General features: G+C 39.7%; 1 protein-coding gene across 1 annotated transcript; it reads right to left on the minus strand.

The window, feature by feature from the left end:
- Nucleotides 1-160: 160 nt before the first annotated feature.
- Nucleotides 161-20708, minus strand: Clca4 (chloride channel accessory 4). The gene is made up of 14 exons (XM_051196020.1): nt 20537-20708; nt 16390-16530; nt 16099-16246; nt 15595-15703; nt 14053-14230; nt 12659-12877; nt 9997-10224; nt 8886-9063; nt 7675-7781; nt 5378-5596; nt 4672-4939; nt 1739-1909; nt 933-1166; nt 161-608 (listed from the first exon to the last, which is right to left on the minus strand). Exons 1-14 carry the CDS (start codon nt 20693-20695, stop codon nt 199-201), a joined length of 2769 nt encoding a protein of 922 aa, XP_051051977.1. The 5' UTR covers nt 20696-20708; the 3' UTR covers nt 161-198.
- Between the last annotated feature and the right edge of the window lie 1174 nt (nt 20709-21882).

Consider the following 21882-nt stretch of genomic DNA (forward strand, 5'->3'; position numbering starts at 1 on the left):
ACTATAGATCAATATAAAAATAGTTTTTTAATCATTGCTTGTGTTAAATGAATAAAATTATAAATATTAATGTTGGTAGTTTTTCATGAATGGATGTGCTGAAACATTCTTTGAAACCCTCTTGAGATGATTTTTGAGTTCATGATCACATGCGATCTACTTAAAAATGCAGAAATATCTTTTTATTCATGATGCTTTTCAAAATGTTGTTACAGCTTTTGATGAGGACCTCCTGTTCTTTAAGATACAAATCGTGGCACTTGCAATGATACAAACAAGTACAACAGAGCCCACCACAGACAGCACAATAGTGGAAATGCTAACTCCAGAGTGCGGACTTTCGCCAGAACCAGTCTCTGCTTGGGTGAATAGTGCCACTTGTGCAATGTTGGACAGTTTCGAACTCAAATTGCTTTTGTCGACACTTTTAATGGCAATGAATATGTAGGTTGCATTTTCTTCTGAGATGTTTTCTGGTTTAAAGGCAAAGCTTTCCTTGGAGTTGGCTTCCTTTGGTAGCAGGTTAGTCGTATTTACTTGAAGAGCCCCGTCAAAATTATCCCTTAGGTCAGTGACGTTTTCACTTATTCTTAAGATGTACTGTTGAGCTAAGGAAAATGTTATGTGTGGGTTAGTTGCTGCATCATACCATATTAAATTTCTGTCTAGCTATTCTCAAAAATGTTTACATCAAATGTTAACATCAAGACTCTTATTTATTTAAAAAACTGCGTTCTGACTTTTCAACACTGTTAAGTGTTACTGTCTTTGCATGAAAAGCAAGACCTGTTTGATAAAATATAAAATATCAGCTCGTAAAATTCTTATTTGGCTGAGTTCTCAGTTAAAAATGACTCTCTTCTAACTGACTCATCCACTATTGCCTGACATCGGGCATCTCTCACTTAAGTCAAAACCCATATGATTCTTACCTTTTCCAACATCGAAATCATCTCCTGGTGCTGTCCATGTTAGACTGATCTCTTCCCCATCAAGTATGGCCTGAAGGTCTGTGATTTGACTTGGAGGGTACTGGTCAGTCAGTGGACCAAGTGGAACATTGGATACCACAAATGCAGCTCCAGCTGCTGTTCTTCTGAAATTCTCCAGGACTGGCTGAGTATCCTCAGTTGTTTCAGGTCTGGGTGGGTTCCCTTCAATTTTGCCTGTGTTTAAAATTGGAAGTATAGTGTGTCACTATTCTTTGATAACATATGCCTTAAGAAAAGTATTGCTTTATTTCTCAAGTTACTTCTGATTAGGAACTTGTCTGGAGAAATCAATGCCAGTTTTTTCCTTGGCACTCAGATGACATCCTTCCCTCTATGCTGAAGGTCATAAGGGATAATGATCTTGTCTTACGACATTGCTTTAAAAAGACCCCCAAAGTCACATGATAAGAGCAAGGAAAGGAAAGCTTAAAACATCGAAGCTCTGTAACCCAGAGGTCAGATTCTCCCAATGCCATGCACTTGTGCTCAGAGCACAGTGGGCTGTTTCCTTTGTCCTGAGCTGAAAGGTTAACACATTATTTTTGACAATGTAAAGGCATTGCACACTAAGGTAGGTTTTCAGTGTCTAGTGGATGCCGGGCTTAGCTTGGGCTAACTTAGAACTATATAAAGACCTCATTCTAGAAATTGGGGAAGTTATATATTAAATTGGAAAATGTTGGAATCTCCATCATATCAAATCACAAATATTGGTCCCTGGGTTTATGATACTGTGAGCTACTCACCATCCACTACCCAGCCAGGTATGTAGGCAGCCCTACTGGATGGATGCTGTAATCTTCTCCTGGCAGAATTTGCTCCTCCATCAGCCCGTACTTTTAAGCTGTATCTACCATTTTCTGAATAAGCTGTGAAGTACCTGGAGTAGACGCCATCATCCTTGAAAGCATCAGCCCCTTGTTAAAGATGGAGATAAATAAATTGCAATCCTTGTAACAAATGAGGAGTAGGAGTGTATCTATAGGCGTATTCTCTACCTATACTTACTATTTCACATTTGAATGGAATATATTTCCCTCACATTCTGACAAAATAATACATCATCGAATTGTACACCCTTGTGTCTCTTTGGGATGAAACATCTGCATTCACATAGTACACTTACCCAATAAAGTATACAATAAATACTTTAACACCTTTCTGTGCCCTATCATCTTACACAGAAGTCATGAAACTCTTCTTCAATCTCTCTGCCAATTGATTGACTTTTGGTTTGCTTAATCTTTTATTTATTTGTTTGTTTTGCTTACTCTTATTTTGTGTGTGAGAGAGAGAGAGAGAAGAGAGAGAGAGAAAGAGAAAAAGAGAGAGAGATTCCTGGTATGGTAAATGCATCTTTACACAAGATTTAATAATCCTCATTCAGCACAGACAACTAAATTTACTTATTTTGCTTCATAATCAATGACTTCTGTTTCTTTCTTTCCATTCAATGTTTGTGTTCTCTCATTCAATTATTTCTCTAGTCCAACAGAGGAAAACCATTTTACTAAGGGAATAAATACTTGGAGGATCTCAGGAATGCTCTGTCGTAAGTGCACTCTTGAAATCACAGGCATTGGAGTCAACCTGATAAGTTACAAAATCTACTTCTGATTAGAATCAGAAGATGAGAAAATAAGGTTGTTAGGATTCAGGCATTCTGCTGGCTTGCCCACTGTCATCTGGCAGGATGCACTCAGGCAGTACCCTGGCCAGCCCAGGGTCCTATGGATGTTATGTCACTAGGTAGTCCACACACAGGTGCAAACATTTCTTTTAAGAGGAAAACTCCACCCACTTTCCTTTTCTCTCTCTTCTCGGAGGAAGCTGCTGTCTGCATCTCTGTCTCTCCCTTTCTGTCTCTGAGTATCTCTCTCTCTCTCTCTCTTCCCTTTCCTTTTTCTCTTATCTTCCCCTAATAAACCTTCCACATAAGTGACATCTACAGGTCTCTGTCTCCCACCCACCGTTTGTCCCTCACCCGTGGTGGGACCTGCTAAAGGTCCCACCTCACACCATATTCTTAACAAAAGTCCTTGAATCAGCAGTATCTGTATTGCTCTAGAAGTGTGGGGAATTTTAGACATGCAAATTTCCTGGACTACCTAAGGAAAAGTGCCTCTGCTAAAAACTTCTCTTTTTAGCAAGTCCTCCAGATGATTCCTCTGTATAAAAAAATGTGATGATGCCTTGTCAAAGTATTGTTTTTGTTTTTCCAGTAAAGGCACTTCAGATTAGCTAATTTACCAATGAACTAAATGTTTATCTGGTAAAATGCCAATAAATGAATCAAGAAACAGGACGTTATACACAGTGTAGGTGTGTTTGTGGAACTGTAAAGAGGCAGGGGTTAGTTGTGGAATTATCATTGTCATTAAAAAACATGGGAGCCAATCCAAGAAGGTTGGGGGGCAGTGCTGGCTGGCAGAGATCCCAGTCTCTTGGTGGCCTGGCAGCTTATCTCAATACCTCTGCAACATGGGGATCCCTCCCTCCAGCAGAACCTTTGGCCTCTATGTGCCCTTATCTGGAGAATGTCCCTGGGCTTGGAGGCTGTCTCTAAACCAGATGCCTGACATCTTTAGCTTGAGCCCTGAAATAGATCCCTGCTAGAAGGCTCCCTTGCTGCACACATGATAACTGAGACTTGTGCTAGGAGCCTTATGATAGGACCGTTCCACTTAATGCAAAGGAGGGATTGTTCCCAGGCTCCCCAATCCTATACATTCCTTATGCCCTGGAATAAAGTTGTGCTGATTCACTGAAGTCTGTCCCTTGTTCATGCTCCTGGGCCACATTCAAAGCTTTTTTTTTTTTTTTTTTTTTTTTTTTTTTTTTTTTAACAAAGCTACTACTTACTCTTACCCTCTTGATCTGGTGGCCAACAGGCCTAGAAAGTAAGAGGACCCCCCCCACCCCAGCCCAAGAACAGTCAAATATAGCTAAAGACAAAATTGTAAAATGGCATTGCAAAGTGCACGGATAGACAGTCTTTATTAACTCGTGTTATTTCATTCACTGACTTCAACACAAGGTTCCACTCACAGAACCAGTCAGAGTGCAGTTAGAGAGTTTTATGCCCAGCTCACTCACCCTATAGACTGGGGAACAGAAAATAGCCAGCACAGCTCTAGCTTCCTGCCAATGTGACCTGGCATCTGATGCTGCGGTGTGGGCTCTTCCTCTCTGTGGCACCTCTACCTTCTCCTGAGTCCTGGCTCTCAGGACTCTATTTGTCGTGTGTCAGCTGTGGGTACTCAATCTTGCTTCTCTTCCTTTCCCTGCCAGGGTGCCAGGTTCGGTACCCACCCAGTCATTTGTGCATCACCTCCTTTGGCCACACTTTCATGGAGCTGCTCTCCTGAGAAGCACATACGTAGATTTTTTTTTTTGCTTGTGCGCTCAGCGTTCTAAATGAGCCCATCTGAGCTGGACACAGGCGGTGCCTGTCAAGATTATGAACCTGATTTTGGCAGTAGATGGCATTTGTTGAATGCTCACCATGTGCAAGATGCTTGCTAAGCACTGATTGAATTTCCTGCTGGTCTTGCTATTCCTTTGGGATCTCTCTGTCTTAATTCCTCATGCTCCCATCTTGTTGTGCCCACTGCCTCAGGAACCATGACACATTTGCAACCATAAACATGTAGGCTTATCCATGAAGGCTGTGGCTTACCTGCACCATTATCCAGGAGCTCCAGCTCTGTTGTCTTTCCACTGTTTGATTCTATGATGGCTGTCACGTGGGCTCCGATGATGGGCGTGTACCCTTGCAGGACTTCTGCGTAAACGATCATAGGGCTGGGGAAGCTGCTGGTGTCTCTGTTCATTTTAGCATTTACAGTGATTGGTGGCACAGAAGAATTTGCTGCCCGGGAGTTTACTGTAATTGTTAGTATTTCTTGGTTTGCTTTGGCTTCAAGGTTATAAGTCCAAGTGCCCACCTAAAATTTTCAATGGAAACATGCAGTAAGCATTCAGAGTCCAACCCTCATGTTTTTCCATTATGTGATTTTGAAATAGACCATAGGAGTTTTGTGGTTTTAAAAAGCTATGAATTCTTCATTTATTGAAGCTGAGAGAGTTCAGGCAGGGAGCCCAGCTCAGAGGAGCAATGGGAAAAGATGGAGCACTAAGTCACACAGGCTCTATGCTTCTTCCTTAGTGTTCTCAGACGCCATTACTCTTTTCTTTCAAGCCACGAATTCTTTTTACCTTTACCCAGACATCATAGCTTTCAGGGTCACACAGGTAATGAAAGTATATAAATTTTACTTTCATTTTGAAGATGGTAAAATTGTTGGCACTCACATTCGTAATGACTTTAGAGACTCTTTGGAAAAAATACTTGTTCAGGGAAAATTGAAAAGCTAGTGGCTTACCTGAGCTGTTCCTGGGACACTGAAATAGGCCATTTTGGAATCCACTTTCATTGTGAAATTTGTGATTTGTGTCCCTTTTGGATCCCATAGAGAAATGCCAGGAGCTGTTGTCTTCCAGGTGACAAGAAAGAATGTGTCCTTTCCCACTGTGCTGTCAATTACTACAGTGTCATTCAGCCAGAGATTGCTGTTGTTCAATATGACTCCCTTGCTTTCAAGCTGTTTAAATGTAAAACATACAAACAACAATCGCAAAACTTAATGATTACAGAAGAAAATAGTTTTATTCTTTTGTCTTCTACAGATATTGATCTGGAAACAGTCTCACATATGCTGAGCTCTCTCTCTCTCTCTCTCTCTCTCTCTCTCTCTCTCTCTCATAAAGGGTTCTTATGTAGCCAGGGTTAGCCTGGTCTCCCTATGTACTCCAGGGTGGATTTAAACTCCTAGCAATCTTCCTGCCTCTTCCTACCAACAGATTTGCACCCTTTCTAGGGCTTATTGCAATGTGACAGTTGTAAGGTTGGAAATACAAGGGCTGAACAAAGAGCAGAGTGTATAAGAGGAGATTTAAAGTGAAAACATCAGTTGAAGAGTTAAGCCTGTGACCCTGCTATTTGTTCTTAGTTTTCTGGGGAAAAGCTCATGTTGACTTTTGGCATTAAAGGATGCTAAAAACCATAGATGATTGTATAAGCTATGTGTATATGTGACATGCTTATTCAGCTAGCTGGATGATGACCCGAAAGAAACACTTGGGGTAATGAGGTAGTTTAATTGAGGTAGAGTAAAGGCTTCCAAAGAAAAACAAAGACAGGTAAGTGGCTGGGTTGTGATAGGACACTTGTCTAACACATTGGAGGCTCTAGGTTCAGTCCCTAGGAAGACATAAGTGATGATTGAGACAAGCACTCTAGGCTAGATTGCTAATGGGCATCTTTAAGTGACTTTTTTTGCAAAAGGATTGAGAGTGAAGTGTTGGAAGTGGAGTCTGTCCAAAACAGGAAAAATGGGTTGTGAAGGATAGACTCCTGGGAAGAGAGAAAACAAAACCCAGGGTCTTCTCTGAGAGGAGCCAATGAGGAGTGGATCATCTTTGTTGATAGGTCTTAGCTAACAAGAGTCAACTGAATATTAAATTATTTTTAAAGTCAAAAAATTGCATGTTTATCATGTAAACATAATGTTTTGAAACAGTACAAATTAAGCTAATTAACACAAACATTTCCTCACTACACATTGAAAACACTTAAATTCACTTTCTAATCTAATGCCCCAAATATGACATACATGCTATTAGTAATAGTAGTCATTATGTTTCTATAATATATCTCCTGATCTTATTTATTATCTAATTGAAAGTTTGTATCTATTTCCTAACATCTCTCTGACCCTCACATTTCACCAGTTGATGCTAACTATGCTTTTCTTTGAACTCTTTTCTATGAATTTGGCTACTTTTTATTTCATGTGTACATGAGTCCACACTCTTCATCTTCCTGTGCTCTGTTTATTTTATCTAACATGAAGTCCTAGGTTATCCATATTTACCCACATAGGTGTTTCCTGGGGGTGCCATTTTAGGAAGAATAGAACGTAGCATTTCTTCTCCACCCCAAACCTCAACCCTAAACAGCTTCGGCTCTGATAGCAAATTCTTTAAAGCATGGCTCTGTTGTCTAAAATTTTAGTCCCAGGTTAATCTGGGAAAACTAAATGGATTTGAAGGGATGAACATGAACGGCATCCACTCATTTTGTCTCTTCATCAGCAAAGTCTTGGAGAACAAGGTCACTTGGCCCCACATCACATTAGGAGAAATAAATGTGGATGCAGGTTTTCCTTTGTATTCCAGGTGCCACCACTAACCCCAAATTCCCATCTACTGAGGTGATTGTACCATGCTTCCAACTGGTCGCTATTTACCTACATCATCTCTGTCCATCATGCATGTTCATACATGTTCAAATGAAAATATGACCTTTCTTTATCATTTTGTTTTTTTCTCGATTTAAGAACTTACCACAAGTATCTCAAGTGAGAAAGACAGAATTTGTTTCTACTCTTTCAACACATTAAAAAAGCCAACACCTAACATTTTGAATGTATGTCATACATAAATGTCTCCTTTCTGCATTGCATGGTTTCATGTATTCTGCTCTTATGCCTTTTCTTGGTTATGGGACAAAAAAGAAAGAAAGAAAGAAAGAAAGAAAGAAAGAGAGAAAGAAAGAAAGAAAGAAAAGAAAAGAAAAAAGAAACAAGCATAAAACCTCTAGGGATGGGAAAACGCTGACCTGAAGCGACTTCTGGGAGATTTCGGCATTTTCTGAAGCAAGGGCTCCAAAAGCATCAATAAGACCATTGTTCTGGGCTTGATCTGAAGAGTATAAATGGATGCCTCCTAAAATATGAATGAATAAGCTATGTTGTTTTGTAGAACATGTGTACTTATCACACTTTAATGATTAACAAGGTAACAGTGAAAATAAAGTCAAAGTTTCCATATAGATCAAATTAAATTGTCAGAAAACTATTAGGACTGTCTCTGAAATGTTAATTTAATTTAATACATGCTAATTTATTACCATAGTATAGAAAGCTTGGTTGAATGAGGTATATCATTTTGTTATAGACTATGGAAGGTACTACAGTTCTGCATGTTTAAACTCAGTCCTTCAGAGGAATCATTAACTTTTATTTACATAATTTAGACTGTTTTTAGAAGAAAATAGATTAGAAGCAGAGAATTGGAAAGATGAAAAAAATTGCTATTTTGAGATATCTTGACACTAACTGGAGCTGTGGAAATGGAGTGGTAAGCAGTGTTAAAGCAGTTATTGGTTGGATAATTGTGACAAACATAATTGTATAAGTGGCCATGAGAGAGTTTGAAATTGTAGGAATCTGTATAGCCAGCCACAAAAGCATACATATATACATACATACATACATATATTTGGTACCATGAAAGCCGCATGATCAATGATCAATGCTAGTATTATGGGTTCTGCATTCTCTACTATGTTTATGAAGACACTAGAAGTATGCAGTCAGTTTCATCACATCTGTATATTAAAATAAGTTACTATAGTTAATTTTTATCAAGAAATTTTGTATTTCACATTGGTTTTTGTTTGCGGAAAAAAACAAACAAACAAGACTTCATTCAAGGCCCAGCTTGGAAGTTGTGGGATTTCATATACCTCCTTTCCCTTCCCCTCTACAACATTTGGGGTGCGTAGAAGGCTTGTCTGTCTCAATTAAACTTTACCCTATGTTTGTGCTGCTATGAAGGAATGTGGTCCATGTGCTTGGACTGGCAATTTTATGTGTCTTTTCCAGCCCATTGGAGAAGGAGGTGATGAGGACAGAGGTTGGGTCTGTTTGCTTTTGCTCTCCAATTCCTGGCCTGACTTTGCAGAACTGAGTTTAGAAGAAGTAGTGAAACACTGGTTCACATTCATACACAGCACTGAAAATCTGTAATAAAGAGATTGAGTCTCACCTGTTAGATCACTCATGTTTATTACAGCTTTATCAGCCGATGGTCCCAAGGCAATGAAATGAACTACGGACCCACTCTCTTTAACCTCATCAATACAGACTTTTGCAGTGCTGTCCTCCCCATCAGACAACAGCATGATGTCAGCACCATCTGCTTGGAAACCTCCAGTTTTAAATACCTGTAAGCATAATCCAGAATACCATTATTCTACTAGGTCATCTATCCTGATGGAAAAAATTAGAAAAAAAAAGAAACTATAGAAGAATTGTAGGACAGAAGAGATAATTTCTACTTTAGAATCATGGAATTTACACTCAATAGTCCTTGGAGAACATACATGTATTATTCTTCTGTCTCCTCAGTGCAGGTGATATTTGTTCAAATGAAAGATATGTGGGATCAGGTATTAGGGAAAACATGACTTAAATGACAGTGGTATCTGACCCAGAAAACCCAGGCAAATAGATACTCAAAATATGGGCTACAGTTTCTTCCCCTGCTGCCTCGTGACAAGCCTACAGCATACAAATCAGTTGCACACACAGCCAGATGCATTGAGCATTATCATTAAAAGGTGATGGATTCTGCCAGGTGGTGATATTGCCTTCCTTTAATCCTGGAATGTGGGAAGCAAGTGGATCTCTGACTTTGAGAACAACCTAGTCTACTAAGTGAATTTGAGAAGAGCCAGTGCTATCCAGAGAAATCCTGTCTCAAAAAGCAAAAAACAAAACAAAAATTGGTGATGGACTCACCACAATTAGAGAGCTCTTGAATACTTAAATGAATGGTAGCTAATGTTCTAAGCATGTTGAAGTTAGAGGTTATATATTTATTTACATTTACTTGAGACAGTCTCTTCTGTTTCCCATGCTATCCTCAGATGGTATAGTCAAAGATGATCTTGAAATTCTGATCTTTGTACCTCTACCTCCCGAGTGCTAAGATAACATATATCAAAGGTTTGGTTTTCCCCCCCTGTGTACTTTGTCCTGAGCCTTTTAAGATTAATAATGTCAAAATTAGGAGGCAGGTAATTACAATAGCACTACATAAAGAAATGCTCTAAAAGCAAAACAAAGAACAAAATACACTTGCTGTAGATTTTCACCTCAAATGCAGCTCGGATTCCAGAGCAGATGGAGGTCCCTCCAGTGGCATACGAAGGCAAGGCTTTCAGAAGCTGGCTTCTCTGGGTCTCATTGATTATTTGGATCAGCGGACTTTTAATATCAGCCTGGAGATTAAAGTGTACCATTCCTACCCTGGACCCATTTTCAATTATTTGCATTATAAAATATTGTGCTGCTTGATTCATTCGATTGAGGCGATCATAACCCTGAGTAAAAAAGGATAAGAAAATAAAAAACCAGAGTGATTTTCAAGTGGAAGATAAGGGCAGACCTCACAAAAGGAGTGTGTGAAGTTAATGGCAAAAAATGTCTCTACACCCATTAATTTGTAGTATTGAGGAAAGCACTTGTGATTTTTTTAAACTGGTAAATGTATAAAGTGTGGTTAATGTAATATGGGACACACGTGAAGGAGCAATTTCAAGTTGCTAGGAACCCAAGTTTCACGTGGAGCTTGCACTGAAACTAAGGCAATGATTCCCACCTCAGTGGTACAATTCAATGCAAATCACTCCTGTGAAGACAAACTCATAACCTAGGGTTCAAAAACTCCAACCAGACTCCCCTGGTCTCCAAACACAGCTGAACTGACCGATTCAGTATGGAGCAGTCTCCTCAAAGGGAGAACTTACTTGAGCTCCAGTTAACTCGGAGAAGGCGAGCCTACCCTGCCCCTTCTGCTAGCCTTTCCTCATGGCTTCTCCATCAGTGGGCTGATTGCATCGGCTTTCTGCTAACTCACCAGCAATCCTGTCTCCGTTAATGAGATGAGTGCCCAGGATGTACACTCCATACATTGATACATTGGTTTTCTCTAGATCCCCTCTGCAATCCATACCCAGATTTGTGAACCTCTTTAACTAAATCACAACAAAACCCTTACCTATCTACAGCTTTGCTTTGCCTGCTTGTCTGTTGTTCTTGTCTTCGTTCTCTCCTGATTTTTATTATATTCGTTTTGTGTGGTGTCCAAGGATACTTGTGCCACAACACACATGTCATGGCATAATGTAGAGATTAGAGGACATCTACAGTGAGTCAGATTTTGCCTTTCATCATTTGAATTCCTGAGTTTGAACTCATGTCTTTAGGCTTAGCTGCAAGTGCATTTAGCCACTGAGTTTTGTTTTCTGCCTTTGTTATTATTATTTAGTATGCATGTATGTATGCATGCATGTATCTTTCTTGCCTCTGTACGTGTCTGTGTGTGCCTGTGTGTGCAAGCATGCCCCATGGTATCCATGTGGAGGTCAGAAAATAATTCTGAGGAGTCAATCCTCTCCTGGTAATTGGACTCATATTGTTAGGTTAGTGTGGCAAATACTTTCACCTGTTGAGCATCCCCCAGCCCTACTTTGCCTTTAGACGTGGGTCTACCAGTACCCTGTCTGGGGTATGCTCTTCATCTCTGAATCGTCAATGCCCTCTCTTCTCGGTGACATTTCTTGGACTACTTGTGTGTAGTTCTGAGCCTTGGTTCTTCTGTCTTCCATAAAATCGCGTGTTCACCTCAGCAACCTCTATCATTCTTTGTCCTTTCAATACCACGTTCCCTCACTTGTTGAAGCTTTAGTTTCTACTTTAGCGTGTCAGAATGGTGCAGCCATTCTGACAGCTGTATTACATTACACCTGCTCATTTGGGCTTCACATCCACTTTAGCAGCTATCTATTGGTTATGAACTCTGGTGTGGATGACATTTGGGTTCCTAGTGGAACTCTTAATCTGATCAGGAGAGAAACAGAGACTATCAATAAAATACACAGAAGCAGAGATATGCAAAAGGCAGTGTTCAGAATTGGCAGAAGGGTTAGTTAGCATCTAGAAAGCACCCCACAAGTCCAGCCACTCTCCTGGCAGAAATGAGTGTCTCTCCTAAGTTTTGGAAGACATGATTGACTTAGACAAATAGGTAATGGTGAGGGGGAGAGACTATAAAAATATCTGCTTTTTTGGGTTTGCGAGACAGGCTCCCACTATGCAACACAACCGGCTTTGAGCTTGCCTAATCTCCCAAATGTCAGGGTTATAGGAACACACTTCCACAGCTCAACATAAAGGAAGTATGAAGTTCTCAAGCACATACATGTCTGTTTTCAAAGTCTAGCACAAGGCCTGTGTTCACTGCTGGACAATAGAATGAAGAGATGCCATTTGTTCTTCATGGCGACGGCTTCCTTTTTATGTCTGAGGAGAGCTCCTGAACAGTTGAGCATTCGTTAAGATGATACCATGTTAGACACTCTGCTGATTAGTCCTGTTGCTTGAGCTAAATCGGAGTTTAGGCAGACACTAATATACTCCATTCCCACTTTTCTTTATGTGGAAGATGCATGACTGAAAACAATTTCATTTCAATATCTTGTCCTCACTAAGTGGTATCAGAGTTATTCTCATTCAGCTATACATTTTCTGGCACAAAATGGATAACCCTTAGGTTAGCTGTTCTTAGAGATCCTTCTTTAATGATATTTTTTCAATCTCTTTAAGGTCATTATCTCAGAAAAGAATAATACTTTTTGAAATCATACAAGTAGTGTTTAGGGTGGGTCTTTTTTGTTGTTTTCTTTTTTGCCATTTGGTTACCCCTATTCCTACATTCAAAATAAAAACATGAGTCAAATGGAGTCATGAACTTACAGACATACTCCCAGACACATCAAGAACCAGGCACGCGATTCTTTCATTGATCCTCAGCAACGAGAAGGCGGGTGGAGAGGGTGGTGTCTCCATGGGCTTGCTGTTATTAAAATCCTCGGAACTGCTAATTACGTCCCATGTGCTTCTATAATCACACTTTTCATTGTGTAGACTTGGAGCCTCTCGATTATGGTTTTCATCTTTACAGAATTCGGTCACCTATAAGTGTGGTAAAATGTTGAAAATTACTAGTCCATGCGTAAAAAAAGGTCTGAAAAACAAAATGAAAGCATATGCAGTGTTGGAATATTAAAGTAATTCTGCTGGTCCAGCAAAGTGGCTGGAGTTGGTTCTTTGCTAAGGTTCATGATCTCACTATCCCCGGCAGCTGTTTAGATTGGCAGTGCCAGGCATGACTCAAATCCAATTAGATAGCTGTTGGTTATCGACAACACCTGAGTGTCATTATTGCACCTTCATGAGTATCTTGCCATGCTGGCCATTGTCATGATTCATACATGTTGCAGCTGGAGAACTGTGTAATTGCTTCCCTCTCTTGGCAGCTTGCATGGTGTTCACTGGAACTGTGGAAGCTAGACCATAGGAAGCAGGCTTCCAGGTCACATCACCAAAGAAAACAGATCCAGCAGGTTGTATTTAAATATATTTGTGCAGAAACATACATGCATTTATACATGATTATGTATGTGTCAACAGTAATCAAAGTAAAAGAGGGTATTAACTTGGGAATGGTTTAAAAGAGATTAGCTGGGAGGATTCAATTGCAACTATATACATACATACATACATACATACATACATACATACATACATACATACGTATGTATATTTCCCCTAAAATGAGCCAGGTGGTGGTGGCGCACACCTTTAGCCCCAGCACTCAGGAGGCAGAGGCATGATGATAATCTGAGTTCAAGGCCAGTCTGGTCTAGAGAGCGAGTTCCAGGACAGGCTCCAAAGCTACACAGAGAAACCCTGTCTTAAAAAACAAAGCAACAACAGCAACAACACACACAAAGAAGAAGGAAGGAGGAGAAAAATGTATTTTAACAATATGCATTCTCAAGTGAAATATAATTTAACACTAAAGTAGATTTAACATTATAATAGTTAACAATGATTATCTAGTTGTTAATATACAATAGTATTAACAATATATAATAGTAGTTGAGAACTTACTGTGTGTCAACCAATGTTCAATGGACTCCACATTAACGTATTTAACCCTCATGTCATATTTGAGATCAGCTACGTCTCAGGTGGTAGAGTGCTTGCCTAGCAATGTACAGTGCCTTGCTTTCACTTAAAACATCAACATAACTCTAAAATGAATGAAGTCAGACCACACTTTGATACAGTGATGGCATACTTACAGAATCAATGCTTTGCATGAACATTATGGATGCCTTTTCTGATTGAACTTTATCAGGGAAGAACTGGCAGTCTTTTTCATATAATTTTGTGGTGGAATTAGTTCTGCAACTTCTGGTTGAACAGCTGTCTCCTTGGCATTTGTAGACTCTATTTACCCCCGTGATACCTATGGAACACCTAAAAATATGGAAGTGAATCTTAGAGACAACAGGCATTTATTTGAAAAGTGGCCCAGTTCACACTGAGCCTGTAATATAGTATTTCTTGTGTATAGGCCATGACCTTCCCACACCGGTGGCAAAGGTTAAGAGGCCAGTCAGAGTAATCATCTGCTTTTCAAGAAATTTTACTGAGGAAACCTAAGGGTGGGATTAAAGCTGTGGGTCTTTTTCTTAGGCATCGCCTCCTACTGGACATGTAACTCCTCTGCAGGAACCTGCATGAGAGGATGTGCAAACCATTTATTCTAGATAGCTTGGTGTTCAGTGTAGACTTCTTTCCCATGAAGATAGTCTCTAAAGAGCAGGTCATGACAAAACTACATGTTCTCTGAGTATTCCAGGAGTATCTCTTTACCCAGAGGAAAATGTGGCTGGAATCAGAGTGAGGTACTGCCAAGAAAGGCAACAGAATAAAGAATGATGGATTTTGTGTTATTGCACAGGATGGGCATTGGTGGCGGTGATCATAACAGATACACCAGGCTTTAGGGAAATTTATCTCATTAGCTTGCAGTTCAAATTCAGCAAGTGAATTTTAGATTTGATCTTGTCATTTAAGGAAGCTCATAAATATGTTCATGATGCTATCGCTCCAAAATTGAGGAACATACTGATGCCATCTACATGACCAGCTGTAATGATAGTCTGTAGCAGAGATGACATGTAGCAGCAGCATGACAAAAAAACAGAATGTATATAATACCTTTTAAGACTTGCCACTGGGGCTTGTGTGGTACTTATGTATCATTCACACCACCCCCTTCTCTGTGACAAGGACCTCATACTTGGGAATCTGAATACTAATGAGGCTGCCGACACCACGTTTTAAATTAATTTCTCCTAACTAGTCTGATCTCTTAACTTCAAAATCAAGATAATGGTTTGCTATTGGCTATGATGATACATTGACATGTTAAAATGATCTCAAAGAAGTTCTGAATTGGTTCCTTGAGCTGCTTGACTTATTATTACCCAGCCTACATTTAACAGGGCTTAGCCTCTTTCACTCATGAGTAAGTTGGATGTCTCAGCATCTACCCGGTCTAAGTAAGTAAGTTCTGGCATCTGGCATCTATGAAAGAGATGTGTAAGTATAATATGTTAAACAGCCAAACAAATGCTTGGCATTGAAACTATGTACATTTTACGCAGACAGCCATCATCCTCAAGGATAATGATCTAAAATAGGCATAGAATAGGCTCATGATACGACATCTGTTATTTGCATTGGGACAAAAATGGATGCTTGTTATTGGAAAGTAATATAGGGCAGTTAAAAACCCATTTTTAAGGTCACTTCAGGATACTTAGGAGTCATGCCTTGTTGCTTCGATTTTCTTTGACGAAGTCCTGTAGAATGGCTTATCATCACTGTACTCATCAAATACTCCCCAGCGAAGGTGGGCCCATTCGTGGACAAGTGTTCTTCCTACAAGAAAGATTTTTTTTTTTCAAATACATGATCATAATTCAAGTGGAAAATTTTATATCTCAAATCATTGTGGGTCAGTGAGATGACTCATTGGGTAAGAATGCTTGCCAGCAAACCTAACAACCTGGGTTCAATCCTGTTATTTGTGGTAGGGAGAGAGAACTGACTCACAAGTTGTCCTCTGACCCCCAAGACACACAGAGGTTACACTTAGGTTAGGATTTTCTGTAACTCTTAAATCTTATGTTTTGTTTATAAAAGGAGTTTGTATTAAGTGTTCTCACACATACTATTTTTTTAATTCCACAGCATGTTGAATCAAAGTCTGTTTATTTAATTTGAATATAGAATTGCTTACTGCAAGCACGTAATGTTTTAACCAAATTCCCCACCTGAAGGGCCATATTCATTTTCCTTTTTCCCCAGTATGAAGTCAGGAGTGAAATGGATGTATTCTGCTTTCTCTTCGCAGTTTGTGAATTGCCGGGTATACGGTTCATCTCTGCCCTCCAGAATAGGAGGTGCAATCTTAACATCTGCCTGAGAAAGTGTAAAAAGGTCATTGGAATTTGAAGACAGAAGAAACAAGGTAGAAAGACTCTGATCAGTCAATCTGTGGCAAAACTAGTAAGCAGCAGAAAACATTCCATTTTGTTGTTGTTAGAAAAAAAATTGACACTTACATGTTTGTAGCTCTCCTGTTTTGGTCTCCTGTACTCAGGTCTGTTTCTCCAACTCTCAGGAATTAATATAGACACAGTTTTGAAGAAAAATCTTTTTTCTGTAGCTTCAAACAGGTATGTAGACGCCGTAGTCACCATTTCCTATTGTCAAGGGGGAAAAGGACATGTAGAAATTGATAGGATAAAGCTGAAGGGGGTCCTTGGGTGGGGGACCATGGCAGGCAAGGGTGACCTAGGTGGAGGGACAAACATGCCAGGCAGACAGAGCTTAAGTGAGAAGTTTTATTAGAAAGGGGAGGGAGGGGGAAGGAAAGAGAAAAGAGGTAAAGAGACACAGAGGGAAAACAGAAGAGAAGAAGGAGACAGGAAACGTCCTGTTTGCCCCCAGGGGAGCAGCAGGAAAAGAGAGAGGGAAGAGAGCTGGAAAAGAGCAGAAAGGGAGGAGAGGAGAGGAGAGGAGAGAAGAGAGGGGAGGGCAGAGGAGGGGAGGAGAGAGAAGGGGGAGGGAGAGGGGAAGAGGAAGAAGAGGAGAGGGGAGGGGAGAGAAAGAAGAGCCGGAAACGGAACAGAAGGAGAGCATAAGTAGGTGGGGGCCTTCTTTTAAAGGGGCTCTTTGCGCCTTCATGCAGACTAGTACTCCATGGAACCCTGGGCTGACCAGAGTGCTGCCTAAATGCATTCTTCCAGGTGTCAGGGACAGGCTAGCATAATGCTTGAATTCTTACAGAAATGGCCAAGCGAGAACTGTGGCAAGTAGTAGGCACCCATCTCAGGCAGTCTCCATTAACTAGTTACTATAAAAGTGACCATTCATCAATACCATTCATTCATCAGTGGTCCCGTCCATACTTGTAACCTGTCAATCCAAAACTTGCTTTACACTGCACTTGGAAAGGCTTCCAAGTCTTCTGTCTTCTCATCTCAAAAGATTGCTAGCCGCTTGTACTTGGTGATTACACTAGTTGATTCATATGGATGTATACTTTAGAGTCATTTATTTGATTCTAATATTTGTGTTACCACTTTCTGGTTGACTTACAGAATTCTCTGAAGCCCAGTTACCTTACTCTTTAGTGAATGTTAATCTGGAATGAGCTAAGAAGTATTCTAAGACTGTTTGATGTCATTCCCGACTTCAAGAAACTTGAGTCACGACAGCTTTAACAGATGCAAGCTGAGTATAATAGCCCACAGGAGTCATCATCAGGATGGGGCTTTCTTTCCATATTGCTAGAAGAGGTGGGGAGGTTGGACACTTGGTGAGGGTTGTGGCAGAAAATTCTATAGCTCAGAATTGTTGCTCTATTACCAAAATGAAAATACCCAATTGTTCCCATTATCTGGAGTCCAAAGTTACTGTGATTTAGAACAGAATTTCTCTCTTCACAGAGTTATTGTCTAACAAAGGTAAACAATGAGTGGAAAAGCACTTAAGGTGGCCTGTTTCTTACACCCATGGCTCTCAGTGGTAAGTAAAATATAAATAAATGTAAAATAAAGAAAAATAGTAAAAGTAAATCATCTTCTCTTAGGAGCCATTTTAGTCTGCCCCACTATATCTATCAGGACAGACTCTGCTGCCTCCAGCTTTAACACATCAGAGCTGCTCCTCAAGTTCTCATCTTTCCTCCTTTCAACTCTGACACTCCAGTGTTCTGACTCATATGCGTTGCAAGAATTCATCAAATTGACTGGTGAGTGGTCATGAGATGACTCAGAAGGCCAGAGTCCAGAGAAATGACAGTCCAGTACAAGAAGAACTCTAAAGCAAGTTGGAAGTTGTTCAGCACACACGGAAGGAAGATAAAAGACCCCCCACCTTTGTTAAAGAGATATATTTCATCTGTCATGGTCTGCTGGAAGAGAAGGCTCTTTGTACATAGGAGACAACAATGTTTTGATGGTTCAATATGAGTTCTCGATTGAAGTAGTTGCTGTGGTCAACTATGTAGGTTGTATATTATATAACACCAAAGGGCAGCATTTCCTTTAGAGTATCCATGGTCCAACTGGCTATCTTAGCTAGCAGTGTATTCTTGGGTCATGAAGAGATGTCAGAAACTCATAGGTGACTGTCATCTCCAGAGATACCCCAGGTGCCTAAAATGGTTCCTCAGAGTTTTCTAACAATGTTTAACTTATGACAGTCCTTCTAAACTTCTTCCCCAAATTCATATAATGTTTGAGATTTAAAAAAAGTGAAATATCAGTGTTTGTAAAAGTGGTCATGTTTCATCCAGAAGGAACATGAATGCAAATATAACATGCAAAGGAAACTTGAAAATGGAGAACATCAGGCCATGAATTATAAGAGTTTTGCATAAATCATTGTGTAGTAAGTAGATGATGGTAGCTTGCAAAATTGCCTGATGCAACAGAACTTTATAAAAAGGCCACATGTCCAGAAACACTAAATGTAGACATGTTGGCAAAGAATTGAATTTCTACTTGTGATGCTCAATAGAAGACCATGCTAAGTATACTTTTTTGCCTCTAAAAATAGTCCTATCAAATACCTTTTTCTGAATTCAAAAAAGATTGAAACTGATCCTTTACCCCTGAACACCAAAATCTATCATCCAGAGTTTGCTCTTCATAGGCTATAGAAAAAGTAATCATTATCTTTTAGAGTTGAAAGGGTACTAGTAATATCACCTCTGGTCTGCCTTTAGTTTCCAGATAATGAATGATAAGTTGAAGTCAAAGGAAACCATCAGAGGCAGTACAGTTCACACCCAGTAGGGAATTCAACATCAAGCATTAGGACTCCCAGTGGGGAGGAACTGAAGACAAGTAGTAGAAGTTGTAGATACTGCTACTGGAAATATGAAAGGTGACTGTAATGCCAATGTTCACATGGAATGTTAGAGTTGGAAGAAATTTCAGCAAACCAAAGTTCTCAGTTTAGTGACTGGGCTCTTCCTTTGTTGGCAGCCATCTGGTAGATCCATATCCTCTCCGTACTGATAGACTTTAATTTTTATCTAAGCACACATTTACATTTCACTCTGGGTTCAGATCCCTGTCTCTTCATCCTGGATGTCTAAAAAGCAGCTCAATCTGAAACTTCCCTATGCTAATTTCTCCCCACTCCCCAGACTGGTCTAGCTTTTTCTTACTTAGAGTTTTCCTCCTTCCTAGCTGATGGAAGTTCTACCCAAGTATTTAAGCCAAAGTTATGACTTTTCCCTTGCCTCTTAACATCTCCTCCCCACTTCCCCTTGCCATGCATGTCTAAACCAACAAAAAGGTTGTCTTTGGTACTTTCAAAATACACTTAGAGTCATGCACTTTAATCATTCCTGACACCTCATTGTCCTAATCACCATCTCTATTCACCAGCTACAGCGTGGAATCTGTACCCCTACACACAAGATTCCTACAGTGGATATGATAAGTGCAAGCCTTCTATGATTTTAGATAGTTAGAACGGTCCTAGAATAGGCACCAAGGTGTACATGACTGCCACTAAGATCTCTTTTACGGGGTCTCCTTTTACTCAGAGGGAAAATGTCCTTTCTGGTGGTCGAGCTCTGCCACTGCACGTAGCCTTATCCCAGCTTTGTTTGAACCCCTTTTCCTCCTGCTTATTCACTTGCTTTCTTGATCACAGAAGATGCTATCATCCCCATGAAGCTCACATCTCTTCTCTTACTCATCTTGGGGTCTACTCAAATGTCACCCTTTCCTGACTTTTATACTCCACAGCAACCTACCAATGTCATATCTGCTATGCCACTCACTTTGACATTAGTAATGACTCTGAAAAAGAATACATACTCTGTAGTTCATTATTTTAATTTACTACTCTTTCTTCAAGGATAAAATAAACATACATGTGTGCACACACACAATTAATAAATAGATTACAGAAATAGAAGGAGTCCAACTTCTAAATTACACACAAGGAAACAAGAGCACAAAGGTCTATAATTTGACTTGAATCTTATGGCTTAGAAGGTAGAGTCCCTTCTAGAACCTCCTAGAGCATTTTAGAACTGCCATCTTACTCTGTGCATTCCAAAACTGTGTCTACATGGTCTTTAAGTTTACCAAAGCATTCAGAGATTTCTGTAGTCACTCTTATGATTGCTATTAACCTTTTTGTTCTTCATAACTTGAACAGAAGAAAGCTCACTTTTCTTACCTTTATTCGTTCAATCATTGTTTCATCTTCTGGCACAGCAGGGTCAATAGCAATAATAACGTCCTCATAACCATTCTCAATCAGCTTTACTAAGGAAGTGTCTGACCCCTGAAGCAGGTACAGGAGCAGGAGGAAAACAAAACCCTTGGGAAGCCCCATCACTCCTGCCTGGGTGATCAGCGGCTTTGCTTTCTCTGTATCTCTTGCCAGGTCTATATATACTTCCCCAAATCACCTGTTGGCTGTGTAAAGGTCAATGTTCATGTATGAAAAACGCTTGGCCAGTTTTATTGTTTAGTAATAGTTTTATTGTTTAGTAATGGTTGAAGTGATCAGAAGTTTTATGAAACACATAACACAATTTCTTCTTCAGGCATAATATGTTGTTTCCCAATTTTAGTTAATTTCCTAAATATACACATAGACTTTGTACTTTCTATAGAATTGGCTCTGAAAATGAAATCATAATAAAATGAAAAAGCAGTGCTAAAGTTCTTTCTCCATTTTAAAGAGTAATTTGATTATAATGTAGACTGTGGCCTCAGCGGTATAAATAAAAAGTTAGGGAGGATAAGCTTGAAAATCAAAGACAAGAGTTTGATAAATCTAAGAAAATTATTCCAAGTTATTAGAATAAACAAATAAATAACATTCCTAGTTAAAAAAAAAAAAGAATAGAATTTGCCTTTTTATATCATACTTAGCTGGTCCCTGTTGAGGGGAGTAGACAATAGACTTTTTATTGTCTTTTAATTAGCTAATTTTGTTCTTTGAAAGTTTCATACGTGTACATAATACAATGTTTACTCTGTGGGCTCAACAGTGGTACACAACTAAAGACAATGACTGCCCCTCCTGAGAACTCATCAATAGCCAGTAGTTAGGCTAGGAAGTGTTGGGCCCCTTGAACTGGTCCCTGATCCCTAATTTTAGGCTTGACACTTGGCCATTTTAGCTAAACAACGTATCTTTATTTTGTTAATAACGCTGTCTTCTGCTAGGGTACTTTATTAGATCATACTAATTTTCTTTGAAGAACCATAAAAGAAATTGAATTTTACTTTCCCATATCTAATCTATCATAAAAAGTTTCCTTCTATTCTCCATATAGAAAAAAAATATGCCAGGAATATACTGCAAAGGCTAAGAGTTAACCTGTAAACCCCACTTGCCCAAGGACAGATAACTTCCTGTAGTGCTGGGGGCTGTTGTTCATGTGAGATCTCAAGTCACATGTTTCCACTCCTGTGAATAAGGATGGCTGCTCCACTACACGGGATGTGCTTGATCACGGTAGGCAGGAGGTACATAGGTAGGAAGTATGTCAGGATGCACGCTCACCCTTG

Source organism: Phodopus roborovskii, unplaced genomic scaffold, assembly GCF_943737965.1.
Source record: "Phodopus roborovskii unplaced genomic scaffold, PHOROB, whole genome shotgun sequence".
Classification (NCBI taxonomy): domain Eukaryota; kingdom Metazoa; phylum Chordata; class Mammalia; order Rodentia; family Cricetidae; genus Phodopus; species Phodopus roborovskii.

Bases quoted from the DNA above. Each gene is read 5' to 3' on its own strand.
- Clca4 (XM_051196020.1), bottom strand. From the start codon at position 20,695: ATGGGGCTTCCCAAGGGTTTTGTTTTCCTCCTGCTCCTGTACCTGCTT. The intron at 9,064-9,996 runs GTGAAAATCTAC...TTATGCTTACAG, and splicing joins GAATCCGAGCTGCATTTGAG to GTATTTAAAACTGGAGGTTT. The intron at 7,782-8,885 runs GTGAGACTCAAT...TTCATATTTTAG, and splicing joins AAACATGAGTGATCTAACAG to GAGGCATCCATTTATACTCT.